General features: G+C 40.8%; 3 protein-coding genes across 3 annotated transcripts; all 3 read right to left on the minus strand.

The window, feature by feature from the left end:
- Window positions 1-91: 91 nt before the first annotated feature.
- On the minus strand, window positions 92-4,391 carry homeza (homeobox and leucine zipper encoding a). Its single transcript, XM_077724847.1, has 3 exons — window positions 3,916-4,391; window positions 3,065-3,155; window positions 92-2,705 (listed from the first exon to the last, which is right to left on the minus strand). The coding sequence occupies exon 3, from the start codon at window positions 2,674-2,676 to the stop codon at window positions 721-723; it is 1,956 nt and encodes a 651-aa protein (XP_077580973.1). The 5' UTR covers window positions 2,677-2,705; window positions 3,065-3,155; window positions 3,916-4,391; the 3' UTR covers window positions 92-720.
- A 417-nt stretch (window positions 4,392-4,808) lies between these two features.
- On the minus strand, window positions 4,809-10,270 carry dhrs1 (dehydrogenase/reductase (SDR family) member 1). Its single transcript, XM_077725182.1, has 9 exons — window positions 10,145-10,270; window positions 8,742-8,892; window positions 7,589-7,732; window positions 7,210-7,289; window positions 6,472-6,604; window positions 6,269-6,406; window positions 6,130-6,211; window positions 5,957-6,037; window positions 4,809-5,876 (listed from the first exon to the last, which is right to left on the minus strand). The coding sequence occupies exons 2-9, from the start codon at window positions 8,883-8,885 to the stop codon at window positions 5,740-5,742; spliced, it is 939 nt and encodes a 312-aa protein (XP_077581308.1). The 5' UTR covers window positions 8,886-8,892; window positions 10,145-10,270; the 3' UTR covers window positions 4,809-5,739.
- Window positions 10,271-10,898: 628 nt separating this feature from the next.
- On the minus strand, window positions 10,899-13,343 carry c9h14orf119 (chromosome 9 C14orf119 homolog). The gene is made up of 4 exons (XM_077723754.1): window positions 13,160-13,343; window positions 12,572-12,682; window positions 11,994-12,427; window positions 10,899-11,630 (listed from the first exon to the last, which is right to left on the minus strand). The coding sequence occupies exons 1-4, from the start codon at window positions 13,239-13,241 to the stop codon at window positions 11,457-11,459; spliced, it is 801 nt and encodes a 266-aa protein (XP_077579880.1). The 5' UTR covers window positions 13,242-13,343; the 3' UTR covers window positions 10,899-11,456.
- Window positions 13,344-13,363: the final 20 nt, after the last annotated feature.

A 13,363-nucleotide genomic window follows, 5' to 3' on the forward strand; every position in this document is an offset into this window, starting at 1 on the left:
TTTTTTATCCAAAAAAATGCAGCTTCTAAGCGAGTAAATACTGTATTTCATTAATGTATTTCAACAGATTGGCCAAATGAATCACAGAATGTGTTGTGGTACATTTTTTTAATCTAAACCTGTATAATTTAAACAACAGCAGGTTAAAAAGGAGGACAGTGTTTAGTACATGAAATAATTGGACTTATCATACATAACGGCAGCAGGCTCCAAATCCAAAGTGCAAGATGTCAAATTTAAGGGGAAATGTCCAGTGTGCATTCCTTATAAGGAAAATGGGCTACAAAGGAATGATAACACATAATGATATCAGTGGCAAAATCAACTGAAATCTTGTCTTGTCCACTGTACTTGGGTACCAAAGAACCATCAGTTTAAATTACTGCTACAATGAGCTATTCTGCAGTTCATATCTAAACAAATAGAGAACAAAATATAGCAAACCAGTGTACAGGTTTCTTTCCTATTTACAGTAATGCAGGCAGAAAAGTTCTTCAGTTTCAAATATATTATGATAGGCAGAAAATGAAGTCAATTTACATGCCTCAAACAAACCATGATTTGGGCTTGTACTCGGAAGACGTGAAAATGTTACAATCATGCTTTGGGTAAAGCAAACATGTTTATAGGCTACCAAGTGGCAAATAAGCTTGCTGGTAGGGACGAGAAATAAGAATACTTCGTCGTCATGGTGAACCATTATGGTTTTTTTTTTTTACTTTAATCTGGAACGACAGGTTCTTGTTCAGTTTCTCCTACGACCTGAGCCGAAAACCAATCTCGCACTTGTTGGTAACTCATTTTTGACTTCTTGCATAATATGTCAAGGTCTTTTTCATTGAGGCAACCCGTTGAGAAAAAATAGTTAATTAATGGCTGAACATTGGGCGAACCCGCACAGGTTCCATTCATTTGAGATTTACGTTTACGGCTGCCTCCAACCTGCGGAGATGTTCCTGAGCCGTTAGATAAACCGGTGTTACTCTGCTGGGCGGCAAGCTCAGCCAAGAATTTGTCACGGACCCCCTTAACCCATCGTAGCTGGCCATTCTTAACAGCGTAACGCGTGTCCCCAAACCATTGAATAACATCAGCCCGAGGTAAACCAGTAATTTTCACAAGTTCTGTGTAATCTTCGCTCTTGGGCCACTGGCAGCGTAAGAAGTGCTGCTTTAATAAAGCCAATTGCTCCTTGGTTTTCCTTGGTCTGCCACCAGATGCTCGGGATGTAGATGCCGTCGAGAGGTGTAGATTATTGCCCCTGGCCGAGTGGACTGACCTCTTTGATGTGCTGATGCTGTTTGGGGGCTGTTTATAAGGCGATGTTGCAAGTGGTGGAGTTCCAGGGGGGGAGGAACAGGGAGAGGATTTCAATGTGTCGGGTGCTTCCTGCGGTGGAGCCTGTTGGTCAAGCTTGCAGGGCTTAATTAACTGGAGAGGTTCTTCTTCACTCTGGTCTCCATCTTTTAGGCTGTCCCCGTCGCCAGACAGGTCTTCCATTGCTTCATAGCCTTCGGCCTCTATGTCTCGTTCCCCAAATGCCTCGAGGCTGTGAGACAAAAATGTCTGAAAGAAATGGGAATTTCTTATCACATTGCTTCGGGCTCCCTCCTGGCCCTTCCCGGTAGGGTTTAAAAGACGATTCCTTTGAGTCGTAAGTGAAAGAGGTTCGTTTTGTTGTTCATGTTTGGCTCCTACAGTTGTGAGGGGAGAAAAGCCTTGGGCTGCTGCCAGGGTTCCTCGCCCGACTCTAAGCTGGTAACGGCTGTCGCTGAACCATTTACGGATGTCGTTGCGTGTCAAACCCGTCTCTTCCTGTAAGCGCCTCAGCTCTACCTCCGCAGGCCAATTCTCTCGCAAAAAGCTTTTACGGAGTGCAGCGAGCTGAGCTTTCGACTTTTTATAGCGCCCATGGCGGTGTCGTTGCGAAGAGGACCCCGAAAGGTCTAAGGACACTTCGGCAGCATCGGGGGTCACGGTGGCACTTGGCGGCGTTTCACTCGGCGAGCGGTAGAAGTAAGAATCCTGAGGCGGCGGTAACGTGGAACTGAAACACGGGGAGGTGGATTTGGTTGGTTTATACGAATCGGGGGATTCACATTTTGGTGTCTTCTTCGGGGGGGTCACGCTAGGAACAACAGGCTCTGGTTCAGAATCTTTATCCTCGGGGGCTTTGGCTTCTTCACTCGTTTCCACTGAGTCATCAAAAGAATATGGCACGGATAGTTTGCGGCGTGTCTCCTCTATCTCCTCTGATGACCAACTGATCCCATATTTAATTCTCTGTACCATAAACCAAACCTTAACTTTGTCCAAGGGTAGGGAACACACCCGAGCGAGGGTATTGACCTCGAGTGACGACGGGTATGGAAACAAGTTAAAGGCTTGAACTAGCTCTGGGATGGAGTCCAGTTCACGGGTTTGATCAGAATGTGTCCAAACCAATTTGAGTTCTTCTGACACGAGGGGCAAACACACCACAGAGTTGTGATTGGTGGTAAAACTGGATGCAGAGCTGGGGTTGCTTTCTTGTGACCTGGCGGGGAGATGCAACTCTTTAACAGTGGGTTTGTCTTCTTGCTTTACTTTACAAGTAGTCTTGGTCATTTTGCCCTCTAAGAACTTCTTGGCTGCATGTAGTCCAACTCTGCCATTTTGTTCACCATGGGTTGCCATTTGGGCTTTTTAAAAAAAGGGTCTTTCACCTGGAAGGAAATATCATTATTTTAGATGTTGAATATCCATAAGAAATGTTAGACCACAATAGTTGATATGCTAATGTTTGAAGTACTTTTGTTTTGCTATTATTGTCCAAGTCGGTTATTGGACAGCTGTTTCCCCTCCCCCATTTCTACTTTGAACTCCTTATTCTGAACTCCCACTGAAACGAGTCGTATACCCGGTCCAGACTGGGATCCCCTCCCCCAAAGTGTGGTGGGTGACTTTTGTTTTGTGTGCGCAAGGGGGGTGGTTGGGTGTACTGGTCGCAAAGGGTGGGAGCGTGGAGAACGGACATCCATGAGAAGAAGAAAAAAAGAAAACCCTTCACGGTTTACGTTCTCACCCTTTTCTCTTTGGGCTTTGTTCCACTTCAAGTCCCCAAAGACAAGTAGAGCCCCTTCACCAAGGCAAACAGCACAGCAGAAGTCTGTGAACTTGTAAATGGAGAAAAATGTCAGTAATTGTCAATCTCAAGTTATCAGTTTATTGTCCAGAAACACCAAATACAAAAACAAAACAAATTACTTCGGAAAAAAATGATTAAATGGTAAGCAACAGGTAAAACAGACCAAAGGTCTGACTTATGTGATATATATATTTTTTTAACTAACTGAGCAGTGAATTAGTAGTTTTAAGTTTAATTACCACATTATGTATACATTTAATGGATGAATGAGTGACTGGTAGATAGCAATTAAACACCCCCATTAAAAAGACCTCATGTTAATTATTTAGTCAGCCATTAACGTGGAACATTTTTTAAGACAAAAATAGGAGCACTCGTGCGCATCTTGGATTAAGAACAGCCGACAATTTGAGTTGTTTTCTGGACACGAGAAATTATTTTGTATTTTTTTGCTTTTATTATTATTTTTTGTTTTTAACCAAACCACGAGCCAACTCCAACGCCACATCGTTCGTCATTCGTGACCTATTGGAACAAATGGGCTGGTAATTTAGTAGAACCTCCTCCCCCATGTCGTCTATTTAGTTGAATGGAAAGCCCTAGAAATGACCAAAAGAATCGTAGTTATCAAAACGAAGACGATGTATGGTGAGAAAAGTTACTCGGTTGTGCCACTAACAATGGTAGTCTTGCCTACCCCGCTTATGGCGTACTAAGTAAAACGCTTGAGTGAGCTGGCGCACTTCGCCGCCAGACACACCGAGTATTCTTGTCCAAAATAAACTTACCACAAAAGAATCCGTCTCCCCGTGTTCCGCGTGAGCGACTAGACCACCAGAAAAAAATCCTCGACTTTCCCTTTAGTGAGAGGCGATTCTAAATGGCCGAAGTTTGAAAGAAACAGTATGGACACAATGCCCGTCCGTCTGGTGGCTTGACCCTCGGTTTATTTAACCGAGCACCTCGTCGGATTATCGGCCAAAGAAGACGAGAGCCGACGGCGGCTAACTTTGTCCCCCTTTTCCTTATACTTGGTCTCACTCGCTCTCTCTCTCTCTTTCTCTCTCACTCTTCCCCCCGTTTAGGCGTCTTTAAAGTCCAAAACGGAGAGGTTGTATTCGGTCGGTCTCGAACGCTGCTTGGTCCGCAGCCGCTTTTGTTCTATTGAGAAGTGTTTCCACTGTCCGGTCAGATCGAGGCGGAGCTGCGGACCAGGAAGCCCAACAAGGCCCAACTGACTGTCACGGCTTCGGCGGGGTGGGTGTGTCAATTCGCCGGGGAAGGCTTCGTATTGGTGGGCCAAAGCGTCTGTACAACGAATCCCGGCCAGTGGGCTCCACGCTGTTTCATACGTAACCACGTTGCGCGCCCCCATCAGATCTGGGCCACATTCTATTTACGACAAGGTTTATTTGCTTGGGCAACTCACCACCAATAGAAGAAACAGCGATTATCGCGGCTTCAACTATCGTGGCTTCTCTACATCGCGATTTTTTATGGGGGAATTTTTTTTTGCATTTTTTTAATAAGTTCATAAAAATATGAAAATGTACACTGAAATATATACCAGGAGCCAGGAACCTTTTTGATGGAAAGATGTATAAAAAAACCAAAATATATATTTAAAAAAAAATGTTCATCCTACTTAGGATAAAAAAAAAACAATGTACTGAAGCCGCAGTGATGATGATCACTTTAATTGTTTATTTTAATAACACAAACATCGCCATTTGAAATCATTTCATAAAGGTAGTTTTCTTTGCTATTGCATAGTGATTACACATGTAAATTGGTATTATAAATATATAGCATATAATCACCATAGTATTGCATTAAATATTTCTTTAAAAATACTGCAAAACATTTCGATTTGTGTCAAAATCCAAACAGCATCATATTTACCACACAGTTTTTCATTCTTCAAATAAGATAATTATAGCTGTCAAAATCATGGAATTGCAACCAAATGAACAAATCCTGAGGTTAACATAAATATTCAGGAAAACAAGTTTGAAGTTCCCCAAAAAGACAAACTTTCATTTATATTTATTGTGCTACAATGGGTAACTGATGGCAAAGAGCTGAATGTCATTTGCCCAGCCTGCTTCATTTGACCATATTAACTGCAGTTATAGATTTCAAATAATTAACAAGTGGTATGTATATATACGTATGACACACAAACTCACATACAAAATATCAACACACTGTCAGATGCAGTGGCTTGAAAACGTTTATGCAAACCCAATGTACACCAGCCATTGCATACCAGTCTAACCAATGGGAAGAGATGTGAATGTTTACACACCTAAGGTAGACCCAAACCTTTTTATGTCACTGCAATTATTGATTTTTAACTATTTCATAGGCTGCACATGGCATTGTTGTGTGCTTTTGCTTCATTGTAATAGAATGGTAAAAAGGTCAATCCCAAACTTTCAATGGTTTTAACAACTATTTTTCAGCATTCTTGACCAGGACTGAATTCGATGTTTTTGGCATAGCAGTTTTTCCTTGATAAAATCATCTTTCATTCAAGGAAACACGTGGTGATTGGCTAAAAAAAAAAGCAGTCACAAAGACGTTTTCAACACTGCATCATTTTTTTTTGGTTAGAAATGGTTGTTTAGCAAGGGAAGTAGAAAACGTGGCATTCTTATAAAAGAAGGGACAAAAGATGAGAGCCAGGAGACATATGGCATTTGGGTCAACAAGAATTTAAGGGTGGTAAAGTCTTCGATAGGCCGACCTGAAAAAGGAAACATACCTGCATAAAACACATGCATTGAAACTGACTCATCCAATTTCCACCCCCAAAAAGACATTCACCATCAACATCACGGATCCCGTAACGTCGTGCCAAGTCACAAGTCATGAAGATTTTCCCACTCAGTGACATCAAGTTTTTATCTTCCAAGAAGAGATTTCAAGAGAATTCAAAAGGATTCCTTCATTATCAATCTTAAATTGTTAAATGTTGAATCAAACCAGAATAGGCCTACCTTTAGCCAAGTTGACAATGCACACACCGCTACATTCAGGGGTTTCTCCATTGGCAAATACATCCTTCAACTGAGAGGGAATCTTTGAAAATATTGGAATTATAAAAGTGACTTCTAAAGACTACACACATGGACCTACCTTCGCTTCTTGTGGTGCATCATTTGAGAGCACAAACTGAGTTATTAGCTCGGTTTTCACTGGTCCGGGCCACAGACTGACAGCTGCCACTCCCCTTTTTCGCAGTTCCACCGCCATATCTATTGCCATGCGGTCACACTGTAAACAAATTCAAAGTTGAAGCCCTCTGCATAAATCAGAAATCAAACAAAACACTAGCTTACTGCCGCTTTCCCTACGCCGTATGGTACATTGAAGAGATACTGCAACCCTCCCATGGATGAGATGTTGACAATCAAACCCTGACCGCGAGCCACCATCATACGGGCCGCGTACACAGAGCAGATATAATGGCTTCTACAGAATTGAAGGGAGACAACAAAAGAAAAAAATACTCTCATTCCATTTAAAGAGCCACTATTAAAGGCCCGTATAGCAAACAAGTTGACTGGTAAAGCAGTTAAATCCGTGCTAAAATCTTGTGCCACTAGTGCTACTTTCTTGGAGCCATCTTAAAGGATTTTGACTGATATTTAAAGACAAAGAAAATGGTGCTGTATTATTACCTATAGGCAGGACACCTAATCTGATTACAGCCCCAACAATACCTTTACTGATCCGCCAAGATCTTACTTTCGTTAAGTAAATCAGATTTCACCGTTTAAGTCAAAATACCTAAAAAAAAAAAAGGAAAATACCTCAAAATTTAAAAAAAATGCCGTACAGTGGTACCTCGACATACGAGTGCCCTGACATACGAGCAATTTGAGATAAGAGTAAAATTTCAAGCAAATATTTGATACAAAGCATTGGATCAGGACATAACTTCTCAATACCGCAACATGAAGCATACATGCAACCCGAATCGTTACATTACTGTTCTTAGTTTTAGGTCAGGAGTTTACCTGTGACCAGAAAACTACAAAACAACAAGCCATTTTTGTGTTAAAAGACCTACATACCTTAGACCTGTGTTATTGATTGTATCCCAAATTGATGGATCAGTCTCCCAGAACTTTTTCCCGCCGTTCTCAAAGATAGTCTGCAATCACATGTTTCTTGTGAAATATTCATCACTCACTAAATTAAAATTAAATTATACTGAACATCAGATGTTTTTTCCTCCATTTTTGTCTTCCTTAAATTAAGAGAAAGTTTTTTTAAATTCATTTCAATATGCTGTGAAATCAATGGGAGGACATTATATTTTCTATGGTTTACATCTACTGTGCACCTTCAAAGATGACAAATTTTGCATTGTTTTGAAGAATTACAATCACATCCTGGCAAGTCAATCATTCAAACAACGCTAACTGTATTCCACTTTGAAATGTCACCAACCTGTACTCCAGCATATGCATTGTTTACCAAGAGGTCCATTCTACCGTCCTGTTCCTGTTTAATGCGTTCAAACAGCTTCTCGATGTCGTCATCTTTGGTCGAATCACAAATGACTGGTATACATTTTCCACCCCTCTCGTCTACCTGAAAAGATTCAAGAAGATCATAAAGATGGACCTTCATTTTGACTCGGTGCAAGTATATTTTTCATCTACTTCAAGCAAATTTGCTCATATTTATTTGTTTGTCACTCACGATTGACTTTGTGTTCCTACATTTTCAGGTCAGGGGCTACTCTTTGTAAAAATGAGATACTTTGGACCACTGTGGTACAGTTGTGGTCAAAAGTTTACATACACTTGTGAAGAACATAATGTTATGGCTTTATTTAGTTTCCAGTTATTTCTACAACTCTGATTTTTCTGTGATGGAGTGATTGGAACAGATACTTCTTAGTCACAAAAAAACATTCATGAAGTTTGTTTATTTTATGACTACTATGGGTGAACAGAAAAAGTGATCAAATCTACTGAGTCAAAAATATACATACAGCAGCGCTAATATTTGGTAACATGTCCCTTGGCCATTTTCACTTCAATTAGGGGCCTTTGGTTGAATCTTTAACCACTCTTCTTGACAGAATTGGTGCAGTTCAGTTAAATTTGATGGCTTTCTGACATGGACTTGTTTTTTCAGCATTGTCCACAAGTTCTCATTGGGGTTTAAGTCAGGACTTTGGGAAGACCATTCGAAAACCTTAATTCTAGCCTGATTTAGCTATTCCTTTACCACTTTTGATGTGTGTTGGGGATCATTGTCCTGTTGGAACACCCAACTGTGCCCAAGACCCAATCTTCGGGCTGATGATTTTAGGTTATCTTGAAGAATTTGAAGGTAATCCTCCTTCTTCAGATACGAGACAAATTTTTATATACGAGCATACAGCGGAGGGCTGCTCATAAGATGTACTCTCTTGATACTTTCTTTACTTGCAGGTTAGACACAGTGTAGCAATAAACCACCAGTGTTTAATTGTATGTGAATGTGGTTTAAGTAAATAAAATGAATATGAAAAAAAAGTCAGATGTCAAGAATGAAACTTAGTATTTAATTTGTTTTGGTCGTTGTTGCCTGAGCCAATTCATAATTTTACCTCTGTAGCGGTTTCTTTAAGGGTCTTCTCCTGACGTCCAGTGATGTAGACAATGGCGCCTGCTTCAGAAAGCTGCAGTGCTATTCCTTTCCCAATGCCTCTGGAGGCACCTGTGACCAAACATATCCATCCAGATAGGGACATATTCTCTCTTAAATTAGGATAGGGGAGAAGAAAAAAAAACAGATCAGTGAAAAAACGTTTTTGTATCCCTCAACATTCTTCCACTTGCAGGACAATAGCTTCAGCATAGCTCAGATTTCTTCTTCTTCGCAGTTTCTTTGCTTTTTCCCATATCTCCCTAATTTAATTAGACAGTTGTATTTGGGATCTTGTTCTTTTAATGACGACACATAGGTTGGGGCCCTAGAGAGCTTTGCCTTTCAGCTCAGCTCCATCTTAACCATGATAGAGTTATACAGAGACTGCATCACTTCAGCCAAAAACAATCTTCGTATCGATCTGTTGTTCTAATCTACCCTCACACGTGAACAATATTGCACAAAATTTAAACTCCCTTGCGTGAGGGTCCTCATCCCTGACTTGGAGAGGGTATTCAACCCGCTGACTCGCTTCCTGACCGGTTCACAATTGGTCGCAAACTTCTCCAGTCAGAGTTGAAGTTGGAGGTTTAATGAAGTCAATACAGAAATATCCTCTGCAAAAGCACAGATGAAATGCCAAGCATGCCAGTTTAATTGTTTGGCACCAAAAGAAATGACTCAGTTGTAATACTAGGTTTAATGGTCTGTTCGAGTTCTTGAAAAACATCAGCTAAAATGAGGAATAACCGGTATCTCTACTTGATCTAAAAATGTTGGCAGTGGATAAAATGGATACAAAATCTGTGAACATTTTTGGATTTGGAGTTTAGGGAGGAGACAACCTTCCTAAACTTCATAAATCCCCAAAAATGTTCACAATTTTGTAAGCAATAAATAAAATAATAATAATAATTCTACATACTCCATCTAAACGTGAAAACAATGCAACAATCAGTGGCAAAAATTTTAAATCCAATTGACACTCTTGGGCACCTAGTAGTGTGGAAAAGTGGATTTATCATTCAGGAAAAGTATTCTAAATTATTTCACTGGTATACGGCATTTATAACTGATAACGTCGACTGGCCTATACTCTATAGGACAAGGGTCATAGGAGTGGTTCGTGTAGATAATTGCAATAAAATGTTACGTTTTATTAGCTATTTAACATGGTAAATTAAAAAAAATTCAGGCAGTTCAATGTTCTGGAAAGAAGAGTAAAAATCAGATAGGTAAAATTCAGTTTTCCTGGAAATTACATCACAGACAAAGTTGTCTCTCAGATCAAACAAAAACGTAACAAAATCAATCGGTTGAATAAAACAAATAAAGAGGACGGCGCAAAAAAAAGTTACTTACATTAAGTGACGTTGGATATTTCTTAGTGGAGTCCTTGTTATTATCTGCCAAGCGTTCTGCAAACCATATGTAATTTCTGATACAAATGCAACGCCTTCTTTCTTCTTCTTCGATCGACGCCCTGGCATACATTACTTTACTTTGCTGCTCTCCTGTGGCTATTTTGTGCAACAACCAAAATACTGTGCCCCACGCGTCGTGAATATTGCAACTGGAAAAAAGTGATTTGTATTTGCGTTCGACAAGGGTAATAAATATTGATGACCTTTTTTTGTTACTTTATTGATAATTTACAGATAAAAATAAAGTTATTCGGGAATATAAAAAGTGATTTTTTTCTTTTATTTTCCGCACAAAAATGATGGTGCTGAAGTCTATCTGAAACAATTATTGGTGGTCAACCAATAGCAGCAATTATTATTTTTGTCACCAATTTGGAAAATTACAGTGAAATTGTTTATGATAACAAATTAAAGCCTGTCTTTTGTAACGACCAAAATTGTATGAAAATTTACATCTTTTATATGGCGCATCACGGTGGACCGAGTGGTTAAGGCGTCGGCCTCACAACTTTGGTGTCCTGGGCTCAAATCCAGGGTCGGTCCATGTGTGTGGAGTTTGCATGTTTTTGATGGCCCGAGGGATGACAGTAATCACTTCTTGAATAAGACTGAATTCAAACGTAGTCAACAGAAACTTTATAATTAGAATTTACTGACCTACGAATGAAATGAATGAATGAATGAAACAGCAATAGATGTCTAATACATTTTAATCCATGTCTGAAACATCTAAATTCTAAAACAAAACTCAGAAGACCAAAGATGCATATTATTAATTTCTGCTGGTTTATTTTTAAAAATGTTCACACCATATCAGGTATATAAATCTGGGTAATCCAAGCATAACATACAGTATTAAACAAAATGGCTAATTTCAATTCAAAAAAGGGGTTTACAATAAATACATTGTTGTGATGCTTCCCTGAGGAAACTGTTTATAAAACAGACTTAGAAATGTGGTCACAATACTCAGAAGCAATGTTCCCTCTAATTTTTTGTTTGTCTTTTTTTTAAAATTCAGGTTGGCGTACAATAAAAACATCCAATTCAATTTGATTTTGTGCGCTGCACATGTTTGCCGTGCGCAAAGTACGCGAAAGTAATGCGCAATTACACAGGCGCGCAGCTTAGAGGGAACATTGCTCAGGAGCTCACTCTATATTGATTTCTCTTTTGGGAGAAGTACTATCTTGCACTGATTCACATTATTCTTACTGTCCTTAAACTAGGTTTCAAGATGGAACCAAGACTCAGGCTCTGCCTGCTGTACCTGCGACACAGTTGTAAAAATTGGCAATAAATGTGGGATCCCGTTCTTCCAAAAGATGTAAGAAATGGTTGCGCTCATCTTCTCCCCAGGACTCAAACCACTGTGACCACAAGCGTAGCTGGCATTCGAATATGTTTGGTAGACTGTCCTTAACCTTGACATTGGGCAAAAAAAAAAGAACATGTTACACAATAGTTGTGTGTCATTCCACAATTGGCAAGTGGTCATGCGTTATCCTATTGTGAGGACTTTTGTGTGCATCATTTTCAGAATATTTCGAAGGGAATTCAAAGGCAAACAGCCCATCGATACTAAAAGTCAGGTTGGAAAGGGGCACCTTATAAGCGAGAAATGGTAAAATCCTACAATTTTAAGGGTGCATCTTATAAGTGGGGTGGATTTAATGTGAGAAATGGTAAAATTCTACAATTTTAAGGGTGTATCTTATAAGTGGGAGTGACTCATGTGCGAGAAAATACGGTACATTGTGTATATTATACTGCGGCGGTGCAATTACCTGAAGTGTACTGAGCGAGTCGAGAAGCGTGCACACTTTTCCAGGCACAGCTTTGCCAACCATGTCCTGCAAAAATCTCTCCCGCTGGGAGCAAGACCATCCTTGGAACCAGCTGAGGATGCATCTCTGCTCCTGGAGGCTCACATAAGAGATGGGCCCCAACTCCGCAACGTGCCCTGCGCTCGGGTAACCGCATGTCAGATTCTCCAAGCTGGGAGGGCAGGTGACCCCCTGGGCTGTCGAGGGAAAGACCGCCCGGTCTTCCGTTGCCGTGGTCGGTGTCGCCGCAGTCGTCGGCAACCCCCAGAGCCCGGTACGGTAAGGACCACGTAAGCCATCTGTGCCTGACATTCGGCGGCTGTCGGTGGGAAACTGCTGGTGGGGGCGGTCCGAAGTTTGACTAACCAAACTAAACCATGACATCTTTGGAGAGGCTATAAGGTTTCAACATGAGAAGGGTCAGCACCGACTTATCTTAAACCTAATCGGCAGCACCACCCCACCTGTAAAACCTTTTGGCCTGTAAACATGAAATTATTAACCGGCAACGATGACTTCCGAATAAGAAGCAAGTCTACCTTCACACGGAGGCATCTTCAGGAGACACTTATGCATCGTATTAAAAGGAAGCCATTTTTGCGTTCCTTTTCCGTTATTCTTCTTCTTCTTGATTCCAGGTGGTTTGAAGGCTGTAATGGCACATTAGCGCCATCTGTCAATAAATGCGTTTGTGCACAATCTATAAAGTTACCTAATATATTCTAATATAATAATAAACAAAAATAAAGGAGTTCCACCTTGGTCTACATGTCAGAAATACTGCGACATATTACATAAGGAAATTACACCTCATCTCATTTCCTGAAATGCTTTATCCACATTAGGGTTACAGGGGGTGCTTGAGCCAATCTCAGCTTCTCCAAGCCAGAGGCTTGAAAGGGACGCTCCAAATCAATGGCTAGCAAATCGCAGGGCACAAGGAGACGGACAACCATGCACGCTCACGCCCATAACTAGGGGCAATTTAGATCAGAGTGTCCAATCAGCCTACCATGCATGTTTTTGGAATGTAGGAGGAAACCGGAGCGCCCGTTGGAAACCAGAGTACCCGAGGAAACCCACGCAGGTCCAGCGAGAACATGCAAACTCCACACAGGTGGACCGACCTGGACTTGAACCCAGAAACCCAAGGCTGTGAGGCTGACGCACTGACCACTCGCTCCACCGGGCCGCCAGAAAATAACACATTTAAAAAAAAACTTAAGGTGACGTGAAGAAAGCTCGATGATATACTGCAACGCAGAAATACTTTTTTTGTTCATTTCTAGTCATTCGGCAGAGGAAGTTGTCGACGATGACGTCGTTTGTCG

Source organism: Stigmatopora nigra, chromosome 9, assembly GCF_051989575.1.
Source record: "Stigmatopora nigra isolate UIUO_SnigA chromosome 9, RoL_Snig_1.1, whole genome shotgun sequence".
Classification (NCBI taxonomy): Eukaryota; Metazoa; Chordata; class Actinopteri; order Syngnathiformes; family Syngnathidae; genus Stigmatopora; species Stigmatopora nigra.

What these genes read in the sequence shown, in the direction of transcription:
- homeza (XM_077724847.1), bottom strand. Translation starts at nt 2,676, where the DNA reads ATGGCAACCCATGGTGAACAAAATGGCAGAGTTGGACTACATGCAGCC.
- c9h14orf119 (XM_077723754.1), bottom strand. Translation starts at nt 13,241, where the DNA reads ATGTGTTATTTTCTGGCGGCCCGGTGGAGCGAGTGGTCAGTGCGTCAG. An exon ending in GTTTCTGGGTTCAAGTCCAG is followed by an intron (nt 12,683 to 13,159) that starts GTCGGTCCACCT and finishes GTGCCATTACAG; the next exon opens with CCTTCAAACCACCTGGAATC. An exon ending in ACTCGCTCAGTACACTTCAG is followed by an intron (nt 11,631 to 11,993) that starts GTAATTGCACCG and finishes CCCAATGTCAAG; the next exon opens with GTTAAGGACAGTCTACCAAA.
- dhrs1 (XM_077725182.1), bottom strand. Translation starts at nt 8,885, where the DNA reads ATGTCCCTATCTGGATGGATATGTTTGGTCACAGGTGCCTCCAGAGGC. An exon ending in TTAAAGAAACCGCTACAGAG is followed by an intron (nt 7,733 to 8,741) that starts GTAAAATTATGA and finishes GAATCTTTTCAG; the next exon opens with GTAGACGAGAGGGGTGGAAA. An exon ending in ACGGCGTAGGGAAAGCGGCA is followed by an intron (nt 6,407 to 6,471) that starts GTAAGCTAGTGT and finishes ATTTGTTTACAG; the next exon opens with TGTGACCGCATGGCAATAGA.